The following is a 16,477-nucleotide window of genomic DNA, read 5'->3' on the forward strand; positions in this document are numbered from 1 at the left end:
TTCAATTCAAAATATAATAAACAATTCAACTTTTTCAAATTCTAAAATAATAATAATATTATAATAAGATTTTATCATCTCAACTCAACTCAATTCAACATCCAAACGCAGGCTAAAACCAAAGATCTACAAATATACACCAAATGTGTTGTTTTAAAATTGAATATAAACAAATATACACCGATCTCATCAATAAATGATAACAGTGCTGCCAACACCAATTTCATCAACTTAATACAAATTACATGAATCAAAATTAACTTAATACAAATTTCATGTATCAAAATCAATGCCATTCCATTATATGAATACAAATTAAAAAATTCCATCAATTAATCAAAGAGCAAACAACAACCAGCAACCACATACCCCACCAGCAATTCCAACAAGTCCAGTATCATAAAAAGCCAAGAAATCCAATACAAAAAATAAAACCTAGCTGATCTATCGGTTCAAGGACGCAAGGTGCCCTTGCTCATCTATGAGAGGTTCCGAACCACATCAGCGCCAGAACATACAGCTGGAGAAAGGCATTTCATAGAGTTTGTTTTATTTTCTCTATGAAATTGAGATTTCCTATAGTAGTCAAAAACAATTACAAAATACTCGCATTACATGAATGTACCAGTAAGTTTACCGCCAATCAAAATAAATTACAATCAAACATATAACTATGTACGAGATATGATTTTATTAAAATTTGCATATGGTTAATCCAATACAAGTGAAAAAATTAAAATTATTAGCTAAATATGTATTTATATTTGCATTTTGCTATACTAATGCTAATGGTTGTCACTTGTGAGGGTTACCAAGCTCAGAGCTACGACGGATTGCCAGCGTATAAGAGACGACGCCATTGGCCGAAACCAATACCTCATGGATGCCCAACGTGACTTACTTAAGGCCGTTAGATCAACATCCATGCGAGGGGGGAAATCTACGGATCGCCAGCGTGTCACACTTCTTAGGCGGCAGTCTCACTGACACACCGGTCATCTTGTGAGAATCTTTAGGACCATAACACGGATCGCCAACGTGGCAACATGTAGCCGTCCGATCGAAGTCAGGATAGCTCTTCACCCATCAGTATAAATTAAATGCCGCCTTCGGTTCCTTGAAAATTCACTTCAAATTCGAAAGAGCGCTTTAAGATTCATACCTCATTCTGCCTAAAAACCGGATCGTTTTAGTTCACAGAGGTCGTAGATTTTCTCTCCAATGGAGGCCGCGAAGACAACGACTAGGGGAGCGGGAGGAAGAAGGGGTGGTGACAGGAAGAAGTCGGTGTCGAAGTCGATCAAGGCAGGGCTCCAGTTCCCCGTGGGTCGGATCGCTCGGTATTTGAAGAAGGGTCGCTACGCCCAAAGAACGGGCACAGGGGCTCCGATCTACCTCGCTGCAGTCCTTGAATATCTTGCCGCTGAGGTACTTCCGGATCCTACCAAGCTCTTTAGCCCCTTTCTCTCTATGGTGCCATGTATCTCGATTGACCATTCCCTGTGTTTGGCTGTTGAAAACTTGGGAAAATTAGATAATGGCGTTTTGTTTTTTTTATTTGCTCTTTGTTTGGTGAAAACGTAAATGTGAGGAATCTGAAAGTTTAAATTTCAGATCCAGGTTATTTTGGTTGCCAAAACTCTTAGATTCGCAACCTAGCCCCATTTGTTTGCAATGTATTTTCTCGGAATCTTCTATTTTTGATGGTTCTAAAAGAATGCCTGGGATGAAATTCAGGTGCTGGAATTGGCAGGGAACGCAGCACGTGATAACAAGAAAAACAGGATCAATCCGAGGCACGTGCTTTTGGCTGTGAGGAACGACGAGGAACTTGGGAAACTACTTCAAGGCGTCACCATTGCCAACGGCGGAGTTCTGCCAAACATCAACCCAGTATTGCTACCAAAGAAAACAGCTACTTCCGAATCCGAGAAGGTCTCCAAGTCTCCCAAGAAAGCCTAAACTCGAGAAAGATAAAATAACAAAAGTAGTTGTTTTCTTTTAGTATTACAGCCAGGATAGTGGTTGGAGTGCTTTTGTATTTCCGTTGGGTTCTCCCACCCTTTTCGCAAGTTTCTGTTGCGGAATTGTAGATGGTAAATTCAAAATTAGTTAAATGGAAAGCTGCCCCTGTTTTCTTTATTTTTGCAGGTGTCCAAAAGGCGCCCTTTGCCTTGTGCGTTTTTCTTTATAGTTTGTTCATAACTGCATACTGCACTGGGTCTGCTGGGAACCGATAATCTTTTGGTGCGTCCGGTTAGTCATAGGATTTATGTGACGCCGATATATTGAGTCAACGTCAGTAACGCCGGTTCAGAAAATGTTGATGCATCTCGTTTGGTTCTGGCTGTAATGTCTGTACATGTTGCTGTACATCTTTTGCGATTCTTTATGCAAACCAGTTCTAGACTTATCTAGTCCAAGCTTAGCATCATTTGCAAACAGATTGCTCCAAGCATAGCGTTGTTTTTTGTGTAGGGATCACAAAAAATAAAAATAAAAAATTGCATTGGATAAAAATTATATACGCCCAAAAAAGCACATATATGTGCCAAAATCAGTAGAAATTTTTAAATATGATATATTACATCCTCGTACTTCGATTTACATACCCAGAAATCGCTCTATCTAAAACGAATTGAAGACAATTAAAAACAAGTGTCATGACAAATAAATAACAATTAAAAATCAAACCCATCACCAAAGCCACCATCATGGTACCCATCATAGGAAGCAGCATCCGAGATCATGTCTCCAACTAGCAACCCACCCAGCAATCCTGCTCCAAGCCCCAACCCCATCCCTCCCATCCCATTCTTCTTTGGTTTATGTGGCTGCTGCACCGGCGCCCCGTATCCACCGTACCCGTAAGCCGGCTGCGGTGGATACCCGCCAGGCGGAGGGTACTGGGGATACGGCGGGTATCCCCCAGGTGGGTACCCAGCATATCCTGGCGCAGCCTGTGGGTGCGCATGCATGGGCTGTGGGTATGCTCCCGGTGGCGGATACGCGGCAGCGCCACTAGATCCAGCGGCATAGCCCGCAGGGTACGCCATAACCGGCTCTGCCTGCTTGCTTTTAATCTCAGGCGCGGTGAACTTTTCACCGAACTTGTAGGAGATATCCAGAGTTCCCTTGGTCTTCCCAGACGGGGTCCTGACGCTATAAGTAGCGTGTTTCGCTTCCTTGGCAACGCCAAAACCGTCCAAAAGCTCCTTGATAGGCACGTGGACTTCGCCGATCTCTCTGTCGCCCAAGGTCCTGTCGGACTTGATCTTGATGACGAGGGTAAGGCGGTTCTGATTAGCAGCGTCGTCGTCGATGGTGAACTTGACATGGAAGTTCCATTTGGGGCTTGTGCCACAGTCTTTGTCGGTGGGCGTCTTTTGGGTGGATGATTTGAGGTTGTAGACGCCTTCGATCTTAACGACGGCGTAGACATCCATCTTGGAGAAAAGATTGACGTCCTTCAAGTCCTTTGCGGACTCGATTACGATATCCAAAGGTCTGCACTCCATATTGAAGAAGAAGAAAAAGAGTACCGGTCAAGAAATTCAAGAAGATATTGGGATGATAGAGGTTGGTTGGAATGATTATATATATATAGGCAGGAGGGGGAAGGGAGGGTGCCTTTCGGGGAAAGAGCGGAGGATATAACGGAGGTGATGACAATTAACCGCTGTCAAACGCGTTTTTTCTTTTTTCAATTATAAAATATATTTCGTTTTTTTTTTTATTTGAATTTTATTATTTTCAATTATAAAATAAATTTAGCTAAGATTTTTTTTATTTTTTTTAGTATTATCGTTTCTATAAATAAATATGAGATAAAAAGAATAAATACGTGTTTTCCACGCGTCAATATTGCAAGTCATTTGTAAGGCTTTTTCTTCAACGGTAAGGAATTTCATCCCCTTCGCATCACGAAACTTCGTGAAACTTGGACAGAGTGCGCGTAGATAAGGATGCTTTAATTAAGCCGTAATGGATACAAACGTTTATCGCATTATAATTTTTTTTAAATTATTATATAAAATATAATACATAATTTAATTTTTTTAAATTTAAAAAAATAATAATAATTTTAAAAAATAATTTTTTATTCAATTTTCAACTTTATCTAAAATTATCTCATTATCCAAACGAACTCTAAGAATACGTTTATACGTCGAGAAGAGTTGAGATGTAAATAATAATATTTTATAAATTTTATTAAGATGAGTTTAACTTTTTTTTTTTTTAATATTGAGATGAGTTTAATTTTATTATAAAAAATTTAAAAAGTAATGAATTTCATGAATAAATAGATTAAAATAAATTGAGCTAAGTTGAATTTAATTTAACAACTAAACACAATTTTAATGAGTGCCTGTTCGTTATAATTTAATTCTAGACAAATATAACACTATATTATCATTTTTATTTTTTTAATAAGTTATTTTATTTTTAAACCGATGTGTAAATCATAACAACACATCACTGAAATATGAATATTTAATTGGTAAGATTTTAAAATTTATATTCTAAATTAAGTAATTTTGCTGAGAATATTTTTTTTAATCTAAATAGTAATTATTGAATGAAAGAATAATATTAGATGAAAATAACTAGAGTATATTTAGAACATACAAAATTGAGAACATATTCTCGACGGAAACCCAAAGGGTACTTTTTCGCAGCCTTTATGAAATGGGAATTTTTGAAGGAGAATAATGATAGCTATTCTACTACTCTTATACTGTTCTCTTTAGCTTTTAATTTATTTTCTTTTATTTAATGGTTAAAAAAATGATTATTAATAAAAATATATTTTTAATTTTTTTTAATAATTAAAGATATTAAAAAAATACTTAAAAAATATATTAAGAGGATTGCAAGTCTAACATATCTACGGAGAGGAGATTAACGCCACACATAACATTCCTTTTTAGTTAGAACTGATTGATTGGGACTTGTCACTGCAACTTTGGATTTGGACCGTTATTCTCAGGATTCCCAAAACTCTGGACGGTAGAAAGTAAGGGATAGTTTGGATAGTAGAATATTATCCATTAATTTTTATTTTATTATTAATTTTTATTTACTTTTTATTATTTTATAATTATTATTTTTATTATTATTCACAAAATATCTAAAATCAGCTCAGAAAAGCAATCTAAAAGAATAGTTATAGACTTGCAACTTTCACGTTAGTGTTTTAAGTAGGTGGCTTGTGAAGGCACACTTTTGAAGAAGTAATTTTTTTTCCATTTTTGTTTCTAATGGCAATGAAACCTTTGTGTTCTTAATCATTATAAAATATCATTCACCAAATGGCAAAATTAACGTTTCCTCTCATCAACCAGGCGGCCATTATCATATTCACCAACCACTACGTTTCAGGAGCATAGACGCAAGTGCACAAGCTTCCGCCAAGAGCCCCCCTCACCCCCATGCATGACATTTGCAACTTGCAAGGCCAGGAGTTGCACTACAAAAGGCGGCTGTCATGCCGTAGTCGGCCATGCAGCAAAGACCAAATCCCCACCACTTTCAAATACAGAGATACCCGTTAACCCCAAGCCGAATATGTCAACAAAAAAAAAAAAAAGAAGAAAAAAATGAAAGCAAAATACACAAGATGCCACTATCAATATCATTACATTTGGGAGTATCCACATTTCTGAAATCATACTCATCGCTAAAGCCCAAATTGTGCTCGAATTTGGTCACAGCTCTTGGCCCTCCCAAAAAATAAAAGCTCCTCCTGATTCTCGACTGGAGACCCCTATGTCCCTTTTTTCTTTTTCTTTTTCTTTCTTTCTTTTTTGCGACAATTGGTGCCCCCTCCAATTGAGTTATCACGCATGTTCGAACGCGTTGCGAGGATACAAATAGCTTTCTTTCAAGATGAGATTGCCCCTCATATTCAAGCCAATCAATCTTGTTATATCCCAGATTAACGATCAGATTTTTATGCCAGTTTCATCAAAGAGGATGGTAAGGCACATAGCCCAACAAGCCCGTCACATTGGTGACAATATCGTTGCACCTTGTCAATAGGCTCAAAAATGGCTGTGAGATATCAACTGAGGTTCCACCACTAGGTGGTGCTGGGAGACTGTTAATAGGATTGTGGGCATTCCAGGGCGCTATTTCCAGACGATGAAAATTATTATGTGGGGCGTTTGCAAATTGTGGAGGAAGAGGCGATGGAGATGGAGGACTGACCTTTTGAAAGTTCTTACTAATAAAATCCATTCCAACAGAAGAAGGTGCACCACCACCATCAGCAATACTAGCATTGTTGTTCATGTTGTTTCTATTACCAACCATCAACTGCTCTCCCCTACTACTTTCATCCTCAACCAACATGAATTTTACACGGGAGATACCTTTATTACTACAACCACCACCACCACCACCACCACCACCACCAGCTACTTGCCCAGACTCGTCGCCAGATGACTTCTTCAAACAGGATTTGAGCTGGACTGCTGGCTTTGGTAGAGGCTGGTTCACAAGCCCGGATGCTGGTCTTTGTATAACTGCAGGATCCTTAACTCGTGGGGACTCATTGGTATTGTCATCTCCTCGGCCCTTGCCTGAATCAGACCCTTCAGCTGTAGCAACTCCCAGTTCGCGAGTGTAGCACCTCACATTCATGCTGCCCAAAAAGGAACTGTTAGTAACAGCATATCTGTATGCTGCTTCTGCATCGTGCTTGTGCAGGAACACGACACGGCATGTCAATGACTTCCAAAAGACACGGAGACCCGATTGATCTATTGGCCCAAAACGGGCAAACTTTGCCTTCAACTCTGCAACAGATGGGAGCGATGTACCGGGAGGGAACTTCATCACCAACATGGTGGGATTAACTGCCTTTGCAACCGGTTCCACTTTCTTGACAGGATCTGGTCTGAAAGACTTTGGCAGGGCTGGTACCACTGAATCTCTTCCCTCTACCCGCCGGTTTTCAGAAGATTTCTGGCTAGCTTTCTTTTCAACAGCCAATGATTTTATTGCATTAATTTTCTTTAACTTCTTTGCTGCGATTTCTTCTTGACGGTCAGAAGGGCCACGTTTCCGCCCAGCCTTTGTTGGATCCATGGGTCTCACTATGGATTTTGCAGGCTTTGAGGATGAAAGATCTCTGGCATGCTCACCAGGAAGACTGCCAAAAGCCCCAACACCAGATGAAGATTTTGTGGGACCAACTTCAACAGATTCAGCCTCTGCTGGTGGTGACAGAACCAAGCTTTTCTGGAAAACTAGGGACCGGAATCGCAAAAAGAACAGCTGCACAATTGCAGGGCTGTTTCTTTCTACACCATGAAAAGGATCGAGAGCAAGGGCTTGCAAATCACTCAAAAGTTGGGGAAGTTCGATGTCATTATTTCCCGTGTCAACTGTTAGAAGTGTTGCAACAGACTCGGTTGAGGAATTACTTGCGCTAACACTTTTCCTCTGATGTTCAACCTGAAAATCCTCTCTTGGAGCCAAACCAATTAGGGTGGATTTTCCTGCTACTTTTCTCATTGGGGTCCCCATTTTTCCAGTAGCCAAACGTTTCTGTGGATGTTCAGAATTCATTTCTCTACCAGTGTCTTTCCTTTTTTTCTTCTTTTTCTCCCCCATAACAGAGTTCTCAGAGCCCAAGTCTGTCGTAGTTCTTTTGAGAATTCTTGCCTTCTTAACTCCTCCATCAGCAGTCATTCCACTTGAACGCATTGTATCAATTGGTGAAAGATCTGCAACACCACGACTGTCTTTAACTTGATCTGATCCACTGCCCACTTCCATTCCACTGGGAAAACTCAGCTCATGTTTTTGAAGACCTTCATATGGCCTCAAAATTTTTTGCTCAGCTTCCTGTCGAAAGGCTTGAGATGCATCATCAGTTACACGTGAGAATACCTTGTCCCTAGACAAATCCGACCACCCTGTGCTTGTGGGACTCACAAACTCACCTGGCCCCAAACTGTCATTTGTTCCCTGCAGAAAATCTTTCTCCTTATCAAAAGCAATATCTTGATGGCCAAGAGGACTGCTGTATGCTGCAGCCCGATCTATGGATACTTCTTTGCCAATTCCTTCTAGACTTGAGGTTGCAACATCCTTGCTAACATATGCAACTTCATGTTTTGCTGGAATTACAGGGGCAGGAGGCACCCTCTTTTGCAAAACATAATCCCCAGCCACTGCTGTTACAGACCCATCCATGTAAACTGATGGTGCAGAGGAAACTGCCTGCCCTGGGCTACCTTGGTGAGTCTCTGAGTTAGTAGTTTCATCTCTCCGCTTGAAAAGGTATCTGTCTTTTTTTAAAGGATCCTTGATTTTCACAGGTTTTGCAGAGCTTTTCCCTCCACCAAGAGCTTCCGCAATCACAAGTGGACCACTCAAAGGAGCTGGAAAAGGCAAAAAACCAATCAAAACAGATGGCTCCAAAAATAGAATGTCACCAGTTGTTCCAAAGAAAGGGTCTCCAGGATCATGGTAGTATGACTGAGGTTGATGCACATAAGAAAATTTTAAATTAATAACTTAATGCAGGTACTCAGGATAATCCCAACAATTCATCACAAATTTCTCGTTTTCTCTGTCTTCCTTGGCCATATCAGATAGGAGGGCACGTTCTATTACAAGATGATGCCGTTTGGTCTAAAGAATGCCATGACTACGCTGTTTCATGATATGATTCACAAGGAAATAGAGGTTCATGCTGATGACATGATTGCCTATTAAATGATTCAGTTGAACACCCTAAAAATCTACACAAGACACAAACTAAATCCAGAAAATCCTTCTTTTCTATAAGAAACCTACAAAGTCTAAAAAAACATGCCAAAGCTTCCTAAGTAATTATTTGCAAAAATACTACGACAGATAGTTCACTTTATCCTTTGCTCTGATAGTTATATTAGGATTCCACCCTCAATCATCAAGCCTTCTTGTGAATGCAAAAGAAATACCAACCATCATTGTTGCCAGTATCTAGCCTCCTATTTTTTCCTGGACTAAGTATATTACCTGATTCTAGTTTTTTTTTCCCCTTAAATGATAACACAAGTAGTTCAATAGACTTCTCTCGTGAGAACATTAGTACTGTTGCATTTGACCCATTGAGTAGCATCTATGCATGATTGGAACATTCAAGTTCTCTATGTCGTGCTTCTTTTGTATGTCTTTGTACTTGGTTTTGTCCCTCTTCACTTTTTATAAAATTACATCTCAAAAAAGAAAAAAAAAACATTCTATATTTATTTCCAAATTTTATTCATAAAAAATGTTTATTGGCGAGCGTTTTCACACACCACTGCATCAAACAAATGTTAAGTAAATACCCAGATAGTCTAGATTGTTCATTACATTCTTTTCATGTCCTCTTATAAACCTTTTTGTACCGTGAACAAGAGGGTAATTACTCAGTATCGGTCCCACTTACGCAGGCTCCTGTGAGGGGTAGCTCAGATTCAGTGTTTGAGCGTGTGACGTTGGGGCAACGAAGAATCAAAATAACTGCATTTTTTTTTTTTTGGCACCGGGTGTCAAAACAACGTTCCGACTAATCATCCGGATGTGCACAGCCCTCGGCAAGAAGTTTCCCGCAATTACACTTCGGCTAATTCAAGGAAAAACCCCCCGGTCCGCTGGCCTTAGAGATTATTTGCAAACAAAATAACTGCTACCAAGGATGAGAGAAAGAATGTAATTATACCTTTGGGCGGCGCTTTAACAGTCTGATCTAAATGAACATGTTGACGAGATTGACGCCCCGGCTGCACCCCAAAGGCCTGAGCGTAGGTCTCGTCAAATTCTTCAAATACTGCCTTTCGGTGAGCAAACAGCGTGGCCTTATTCTTGAGAAAATTAATACTTTTCTGCTCGCCACCCCTTGGCACCAACGCTAACTGCTTTACAAAAGCAAGAGTCTCACTTGGCTTAAAACCATCTCTCTCTTTCTTAATCTGATTCGCAGAATAAACTCCCCCGGGCTCATAATCTGGCACATCCACTACAAAATACCCTTGAACACTCGTGACTCGAAAATTATATGGGTTCCTACATTTACAAGCCAAAGCAAGACCCCGTCTCCGACTCGCCTCATCGACAGCCTCTTCCACGGCCTTCACGAAATTCCTCGAATTTGTTTGAGAGGATTTCTCAGCGAAATAGAGATCAAATGGGATGAGCTCAGCTGGGTCAAACCAGCCGTAACTACTATCACCAAAGAAGGCCACCAACACATAACCCTCCCTCCGGGCGCGTCGCACCGAGGGAGACGCAAAAGCCTCATTAAATATATGCCCCGGCCACCAGGGGTGAGATTTCACCTTCCCCCACACCATGTCGCCAACTTCGAGCCCAAAACTCAGTGCCCTCGACATTCCAAAACCAACCGATGCCCCATCATTCTCATTGGCCACAAAATCATCAAACTCCGACAACAAAGAAGTGTACTCGGACGTCTTACTCTTCTCCACATGCTCTTCTTTATCATCTTGGAAATCAAATCTATCATCTTGGGCATCAAAATGATTGATGCTCTCATCCTCAATCTCAAAACCCCTAGATTCAATTTCCTTACCTACTCTTCCAACACCGCCGTCAATCGCGTCAGAAACCCTAACCCTAGGCTCTTCAGATCTCCAACCTTCAGAAGCCCTAGCTTCAACCTCATTCTCCGGAGCTCCAGAATCCATCTCTACTGAAGACACCCTAACCTCGTCAGAAACCCCTAAATCCAAATTCTTGTCGCCATTAGAGCCATAGATACCACTCTCCGATAACCTAGCTTTCGCTTTGGACTCCACGATTGAATCTGAATTAACTGTTATACTCGCAACCTTCATTATGCTAATGTGTCTGTCTGAGTAATGGATTTGGTGTCATTTAATGGGCTCTCCCTAGAAATTTGTGGGCATGGTGGGCTTCGGCCCATCAATATAAGGGCCATCTTTAGCCCATTGGTCTGTCTGTCTGTCTGTCATGAATTTTAGCCCAGTTGATCGCATGATTCTCAAGTCCAAACTCTTCGTTTGGGCCATCAAATTCTCTAGGGCTCGTTTGGATTCGCAAGTCATCTCAGCTCATCTCAGTTCATCTTAACTCATCTCAACTCATCTCACTACTATTCATTACTATTCAGCAATTTTAACTCACAAATCTCATTACTATTCACAACTCATCTCATTACTATTCACAATCCATCTCAACTTATCTCAGCTCATCTCAAGTCATGTTCGAATCCAAACATCTCCTAAAATTCCATATGCAGAGAAGTTCCAATCATGTTGACTAAAAAAAATTAGAGCGTGTTTGACCAGCACATGATCTTTTACTACGTACGTACGTACGTACGGTCGATCTTTTACATCACGAATCATCCATGCATGGAATATTAATATCCTTACTTTTTTCTTATTTTTTCAACAATATATATAATTGCATGCATGCATGAGATATCATCACATATATCATCCAGCACAAAAGCCACACTCCTTCGGGACAATATAAATTGCATGGATCTTGTAAGTATAAATTAGGAAATTTATTTTCATAATCATTAGAATTTGATTTTCATAATTATCAAAATCTCTAGTCTCCGGCCTCATTTTCTTTTCCTCTCTTATTCTCTTTTCATTTAAATTTTTTTTAGGCAATGCTACATGTAGTCGTGGAGCTCGCAAGTGCCATATAGTAGATTTTAAAAAGAGTAAGGTCTATTATTAAAAAATTAATTTTTTCATATAATCTCGTATATATTCACTTTTTTCAAAGTGATTGCATGTACTTGCACGTTCACTACTACCACTAATGATCCAAGTTTTAAAGAGCCCAAAGCGTGTAGTGCACTTCTTGTACGTCCCATGCATGCATCCACTCAAAACCTCACTGATCCCCATACTGATAATCAGAATTACTGTATTATATCGGATTTATTACGGCAAGTAGTAAATATGGAATCTCATACTAATTGGCGGAGAAATTTTTGCGATTTATAATGATATCAAGGGGCTTAAATAGTAATATTCATGACAACATGATTTTCAGAATATAAGTACTGATATTCTAGATCATGTTCTGACTGCATGCATGCATGGATTTTTCTTATATCCTCACATACACACACATCATCATGATACATCAAGGCCGACGTGTTTATATATACGGCCAACTCCATAAGGAATCACATCCTGATCTGTGAATAAAATCATCGCAGATCAGGTGGCATTAATATATTTTGCAGTAAACACTAATCACCAAATGTTCCGCTTGCTATGATTTCACTTGATGCATTAATGTATAATAAATTATGTAAAAATAAATTTATAAATTGATGTAGTTTTATTGGATCTGTTAGATATACTTTATAATAAAAATAATTTTATAATATAATATACCACATTAAACTATATCAGTTTGTGAGTTTATTTTTATCTATTACGTGTCTAAAGTATTTTCGTTAATGTATTACCACATACACCCGTGATCAGTGCCCCCTTTCGTTCATTTTTATATATATTCATATTATCCCTAGGCTCAAGCTAAAAAGAAGGAAAACGTAGACCCCATATTTTCTAGTGCTAGGCCTCCGGCCATAAACTGGGCAATCATGAATTCTAAAATATTCTAAATTAATTGCTTTACCATAGCTAGCTAACGCGAAATATGCCTCACTCTTTAGCAAGACACTACTATATATTAACTATATATTGTTTTTCGCAATTAATATGATCACTTGGGCACAGATCAAAATTATATAAAACGAAGAATATATAGGGAAAAAAAAATTCATTACATGATCAGCTGGGAGTACTAGCTAGGAAGTTTTTTTTTCTCGGGAGTAATCAATGCATTGTTTAGAAGAAAGTTGAAAAAAAACAATGCGCATGATATTCTCAAACCTCCCACATGTGTTTTTCCATTAACGCTTGCGCTTGTTGCTGAAAGTGACTCAATCCCTGAAATCTTTGACCATTTCCATCGAAACCGGCCATTTCTTGTTGCTTTTGTTGCTGTTGTTCATAAAAATTCCCAGTACGTCTCGACCCTCCTCCGAGCCCCAAGAAATCCACAGTCATCATATCCCCACTCCGGCCATTTGAGTTTGCACCGTGCAAAACATTAGTACTTTTACTACTGTCGTGCGTTACGTTCTTCAGTAATGCACTGTTCTCATCATCAGCAAGACCGTGAAGCATTCCCATATTGGTCATTCCCAAGTTATTAAGCATGCCGATTGCGTTGATAAACTGCGATGAAGTTTCTTGCTGTTGGCCTTTCTGGATGAACTGGTTAACAAACGATTGATCATGATTTTGGGGCTGCATTGCACCAAGTGATGGCGGTGCCATGCTTGTAACAAAGTTATTCTGCATCAATGGAGAGTTCATTCCATTATTACTCACAGTTGCGCCCATTTGAGCAGCTTTCTGCAACAACGCTGTAGCGGACATGTGGGCTGAGACATGAGGTAATTGGTGTCCATTTCCTTCGAAAATGGTTGAAGAAGTTTTTTTGGGCTGAAGAGATATTGGAGAGGAAGACGAATTAATGCTTCTTGGACTGGTGTAAAGATGGCTTCCTGTCATGTTCAAAGCTGGCTTTGTCGGGAAAGACATGAGTTCTTGGGGCAATGCCAATGGTACTGCTTTGATATCAGATTGGTCGAATCCGAATGTTCCACTTGATGGGTTGGTGTTGTTGATGGGCAGTGAGGGCATGAGCTCGGAGATCTGTCCTTGCAAGTTTGGTCCCATGTTGGACAATAATCCTTGCTTTGCTTTGTTGTTTTCTTCAGACAGGGCATCACAGAAGGCTCTGTGAGTGATGAAGCTATCTCTCCTGCATAAAAAAGCGGTACAGTAGTCTAATTATTATAAGTTAACAAGTAACAGAGAGAGAGAGAGAGAGAGAGAGAGAGAGAGAGAGAGAGAGACTCCATTATTACTAGTTCTTATTTTTTATTGCACACAATGATCACCCATGAGAATTAGATAATTAAACCACTTAATTAGGATAAGGACTTTATAATTAAGCTTGAACAACTTTATGAGGGCGTTTAGATAAAACAAAGACTTCAAGTAAAGCTAGCACTTTCTGGCATGGACACAAATATCCTATTCATTTCATGGAACAAAAGCTACGTTGTATTCTCACTCCTCATGATCAAGACAATATGCATCGTCAAACCACACCAAACATCTCGTAATATATAAGAGGTTCATATATATTATTCACGCACAAGCAATTTTTTATTTTTTTTATATAAAAGAACAGTGAGAATAGATAATTAAGTAAATGTACTAACCTCGAGAAGATGGTGCCACAGTCGCATTTGTATTCCCTAGTACCACAGGTCTTGGAATGAGCTTTCCAATCAGACTGCACTGCATACTTCTTGGAGCACTTCTCACATTTCCATTTTTTCTCCCCATGTTTTCGGCTAAAATGCTTCTTAATGCCTGTCAGATCACCTAATGCCCGAGCCGGGTTGTGATGCACACACGAAGGTTCTGGGCAAACGTAGACCCGCTTCCTGATTTCGGTGCTTGTTCTTTGCTTAAGCTTCCATGGCAGATTATGGCCTCGCCGATGCAGTTGAAGGTTTTGGTCCCTTTGGAATCCTTTTTTGCATATTTCACACACAAATCGGTTTGTAGCCATGAGGGTTGTTGGTGATAGAGAGATAACTTCAGCAGTTGGATCTGCAAAGAGGTTTCGAGAAAGAACCCGATGTCATGAGTTTCATTCATTGTTTTATAGATCATATGGGTCTGGATATTAAAACAAAAGTACTGGAGAAAAGGCAATGTAAAACTCGAAATATAACGTTCTCTTATTTAAAGAAATAATATTTTTTGGAATTCTTGGAGCGAGCTAGCTAGCTAGTTTCATGTTCTTATGTGGTTCATAATATCATCAATTGCAGTGATTATTTTCCATCTTTTCTCAATTGAATCTTCAGAGACATCTTGATCCAAAATAAGAGTATGATGAGACTCTAAGAAGCGACGTTTGAAAAGCGACGTTTGAAAAATAAACTTCCTGGAAGGCCAATTGAGTTCTCGATGATCAGTCGGTGCGATCAAGCTTGTGCAAATTGAAAAAGCCAAAAAACAAAAAGCCTGAGAAAAGGGAATCATATGTACATGGTTGAGAGAGAGAGAGAGAGAGAGGCTGCAGATTTTCTGTAAGAAGGATATTCAAGTGTTCACCTCAAAACAGTAAAAAAAAAATAAAGAGAAAAGGAGGAGGGCCGCCAAGGCAAGCCATGCAACAGTTGTTTACTACAATGATTGTAAGTAATCCCAAGCCAATAATTGAATCCCTTCATGCACTTAAATAGCCCGTCAATAATTCACCATTTTTGTGATCAAGCAGGAAAAAATAATAAAAAGTTATAAGAAACCAGAAGAAGTCCGGAAAACGTCCTACTTCATCATGCCTACCTTGAAGTGAAGATCGGAAATCTTCCTCCAAATCCTTTCTTTTCTTCCTTTCATTAAGGAATCTATAGGCAGGCATGATCATGAACTTTTAAGAACATGCCAAAATATTAGCATGAAACATGTGGTCCATGAACTCAAATATAGAATTTTTCTTATAAATCTCAAAACCCATCTGATACTATACGATTGTTTCAGAAAAAAGAAAAGATAAAGATAAAGCCAAAAAATACAAAAAGAAAGAAATAAAAACTAGAAACAGATATTGAAAACATGGAATTATCAAAATTATGCTGGACTGATCAGCGCATGTAAAAGCCGAGAACTCTCTTTAGTTTTTCCAACTTCGATCGAGAACTTCACAGCAGATTTGATCATTAAATCCAAATTAAAACTTCAAAAACCAATCGATCCAAATCTAATGGCCGAAAGGCGATGCAAAAAAGGCTGTGAGAGAGAGAAAGAGGATATATATAATGAGCTGCCAATATCAAAGTTCATTAAAGTAGATATATGAAACTAAGCACCTGGATTTCCTGGTAGGTTTCGTTTCTTCTTAAGAGATGATGGAGGTTGCTGCTGTTTAGTGGAGGAACCATTAATATTGCTGCGGTTAAAGTATTGATCTGCAGTGAGCAGCTGATGATCTCGTTGTTGCTGAACTTCATCTCCAGCAGTATTTCCTGAAGTGAAGCTCCCACCATCACCACCTGTAGTAGTATTCGACATTGAAGGGAAGAAAAAGATAAAAAAGGAGAGGATATTATTCAAACTTTTTGTCTCCTTTCCTTGATCTCCTTTCCAAACTCTCTCTTGTTTCTTTCTCTCTTTTTATTGTTCTTGCTGCTCTGTGGGAGGACTGTTTATAAAACAATAAAAAAACAAAATAAACAACTGAAACATGAAAGATGGGATTTGTTGCAGCTAGGGGAAGACAAAAACCAGGAAATTCTCCTTCATTTCTGGTGGAGGAGAGAGTTCTCTTGCTGCCACAATATGAACACAAGAGCTTGCTTGGACTCTTCTTTGGCTGGCTTTGT

General features: G+C 39.2%; 4 protein-coding genes across 5 annotated transcripts; 1 reads left to right on the plus strand and 3 right to left on the minus strand.

The window, feature by feature from the left end:
- Positions 1 to 1,112: 1,112 nt before the first annotated feature.
- LOC109009751 (histone H2A.1-like) lies at positions 1,113 to 2,142 on the plus strand. Its single transcript, XM_018990363.2, has 2 exons — positions 1,113 to 1,428; positions 1,738 to 2,142. Exons 1-2 carry the CDS (start codon positions 1,222 to 1,224, stop codon positions 1,960 to 1,962), a joined length of 432 nt encoding a protein of 143 aa, XP_018845908.1. The 5' UTR covers positions 1,113 to 1,221; the 3' UTR covers positions 1,963 to 2,142.
- Positions 2,143 to 2,523: 381 nt separating this feature from the next.
- Positions 2,524 to 3,620, minus strand: LOC109009750 (protein SRC2 homolog). The gene has a single exon (XM_018990362.2). The coding sequence runs from the start codon at positions 3,516 to 3,518 to the stop codon at positions 2,682 to 2,684; it is 837 nt and encodes a 278-aa protein (XP_018845907.1). The 5' UTR covers positions 3,519 to 3,620; the 3' UTR covers positions 2,524 to 2,681.
- A 1,711-nt stretch (positions 3,621 to 5,331) lies between these two features.
- On the minus strand, positions 5,332 to 10,833 carry LOC109009749. Its single transcript, XM_018990361.2, has 2 exons — positions 9,704 to 10,833; positions 5,332 to 8,393 (listed from the first exon to the last, which is right to left on the minus strand). The coding sequence occupies exons 1-2, from the start codon at positions 10,686 to 10,688 to the stop codon at positions 5,968 to 5,970; spliced, it is 3,411 nt and encodes a 1,136-aa protein (XP_018845906.1). The 5' UTR covers positions 10,689 to 10,833; the 3' UTR covers positions 5,332 to 5,967.
- Positions 10,834 to 12,727: 1,894 nt separating this feature from the next.
- LOC109009748 (zinc finger protein GAI-ASSOCIATED FACTOR 1-like) lies at positions 12,728 to 16,477 on the minus strand. Of its 2 annotated transcripts, XM_018990360.2 has the most exons (4): positions 16,380 to 16,477; positions 15,965 to 16,296; positions 14,300 to 14,696; positions 12,728 to 13,833 (listed from the first exon to the last, which is right to left on the minus strand). In XM_018990360.2, the coding sequence occupies exons 2-4, from the start codon at positions 16,164 to 16,166 to the stop codon at positions 12,888 to 12,890; spliced, it is 1,545 nt and encodes a 514-aa protein (XP_018845905.1). In that variant the 5' UTR covers positions 16,167 to 16,296; positions 16,380 to 16,477; the 3' UTR covers positions 12,728 to 12,887. The 2 variants fall into 2 exon arrangements, with proteins under 2 accessions (XP_018845905.1, XP_018845904.1); XM_018990359.2 differs by having other exon boundaries at positions 15,965 to 16,463.

Source organism: Juglans regia, chromosome 8, assembly GCF_001411555.2.
Source record: "Juglans regia cultivar Chandler chromosome 8, Walnut 2.0, whole genome shotgun sequence".
NCBI classification, from domain to species: domain Eukaryota; kingdom Viridiplantae; phylum Streptophyta; class Magnoliopsida; order Fagales; family Juglandaceae; genus Juglans; species Juglans regia.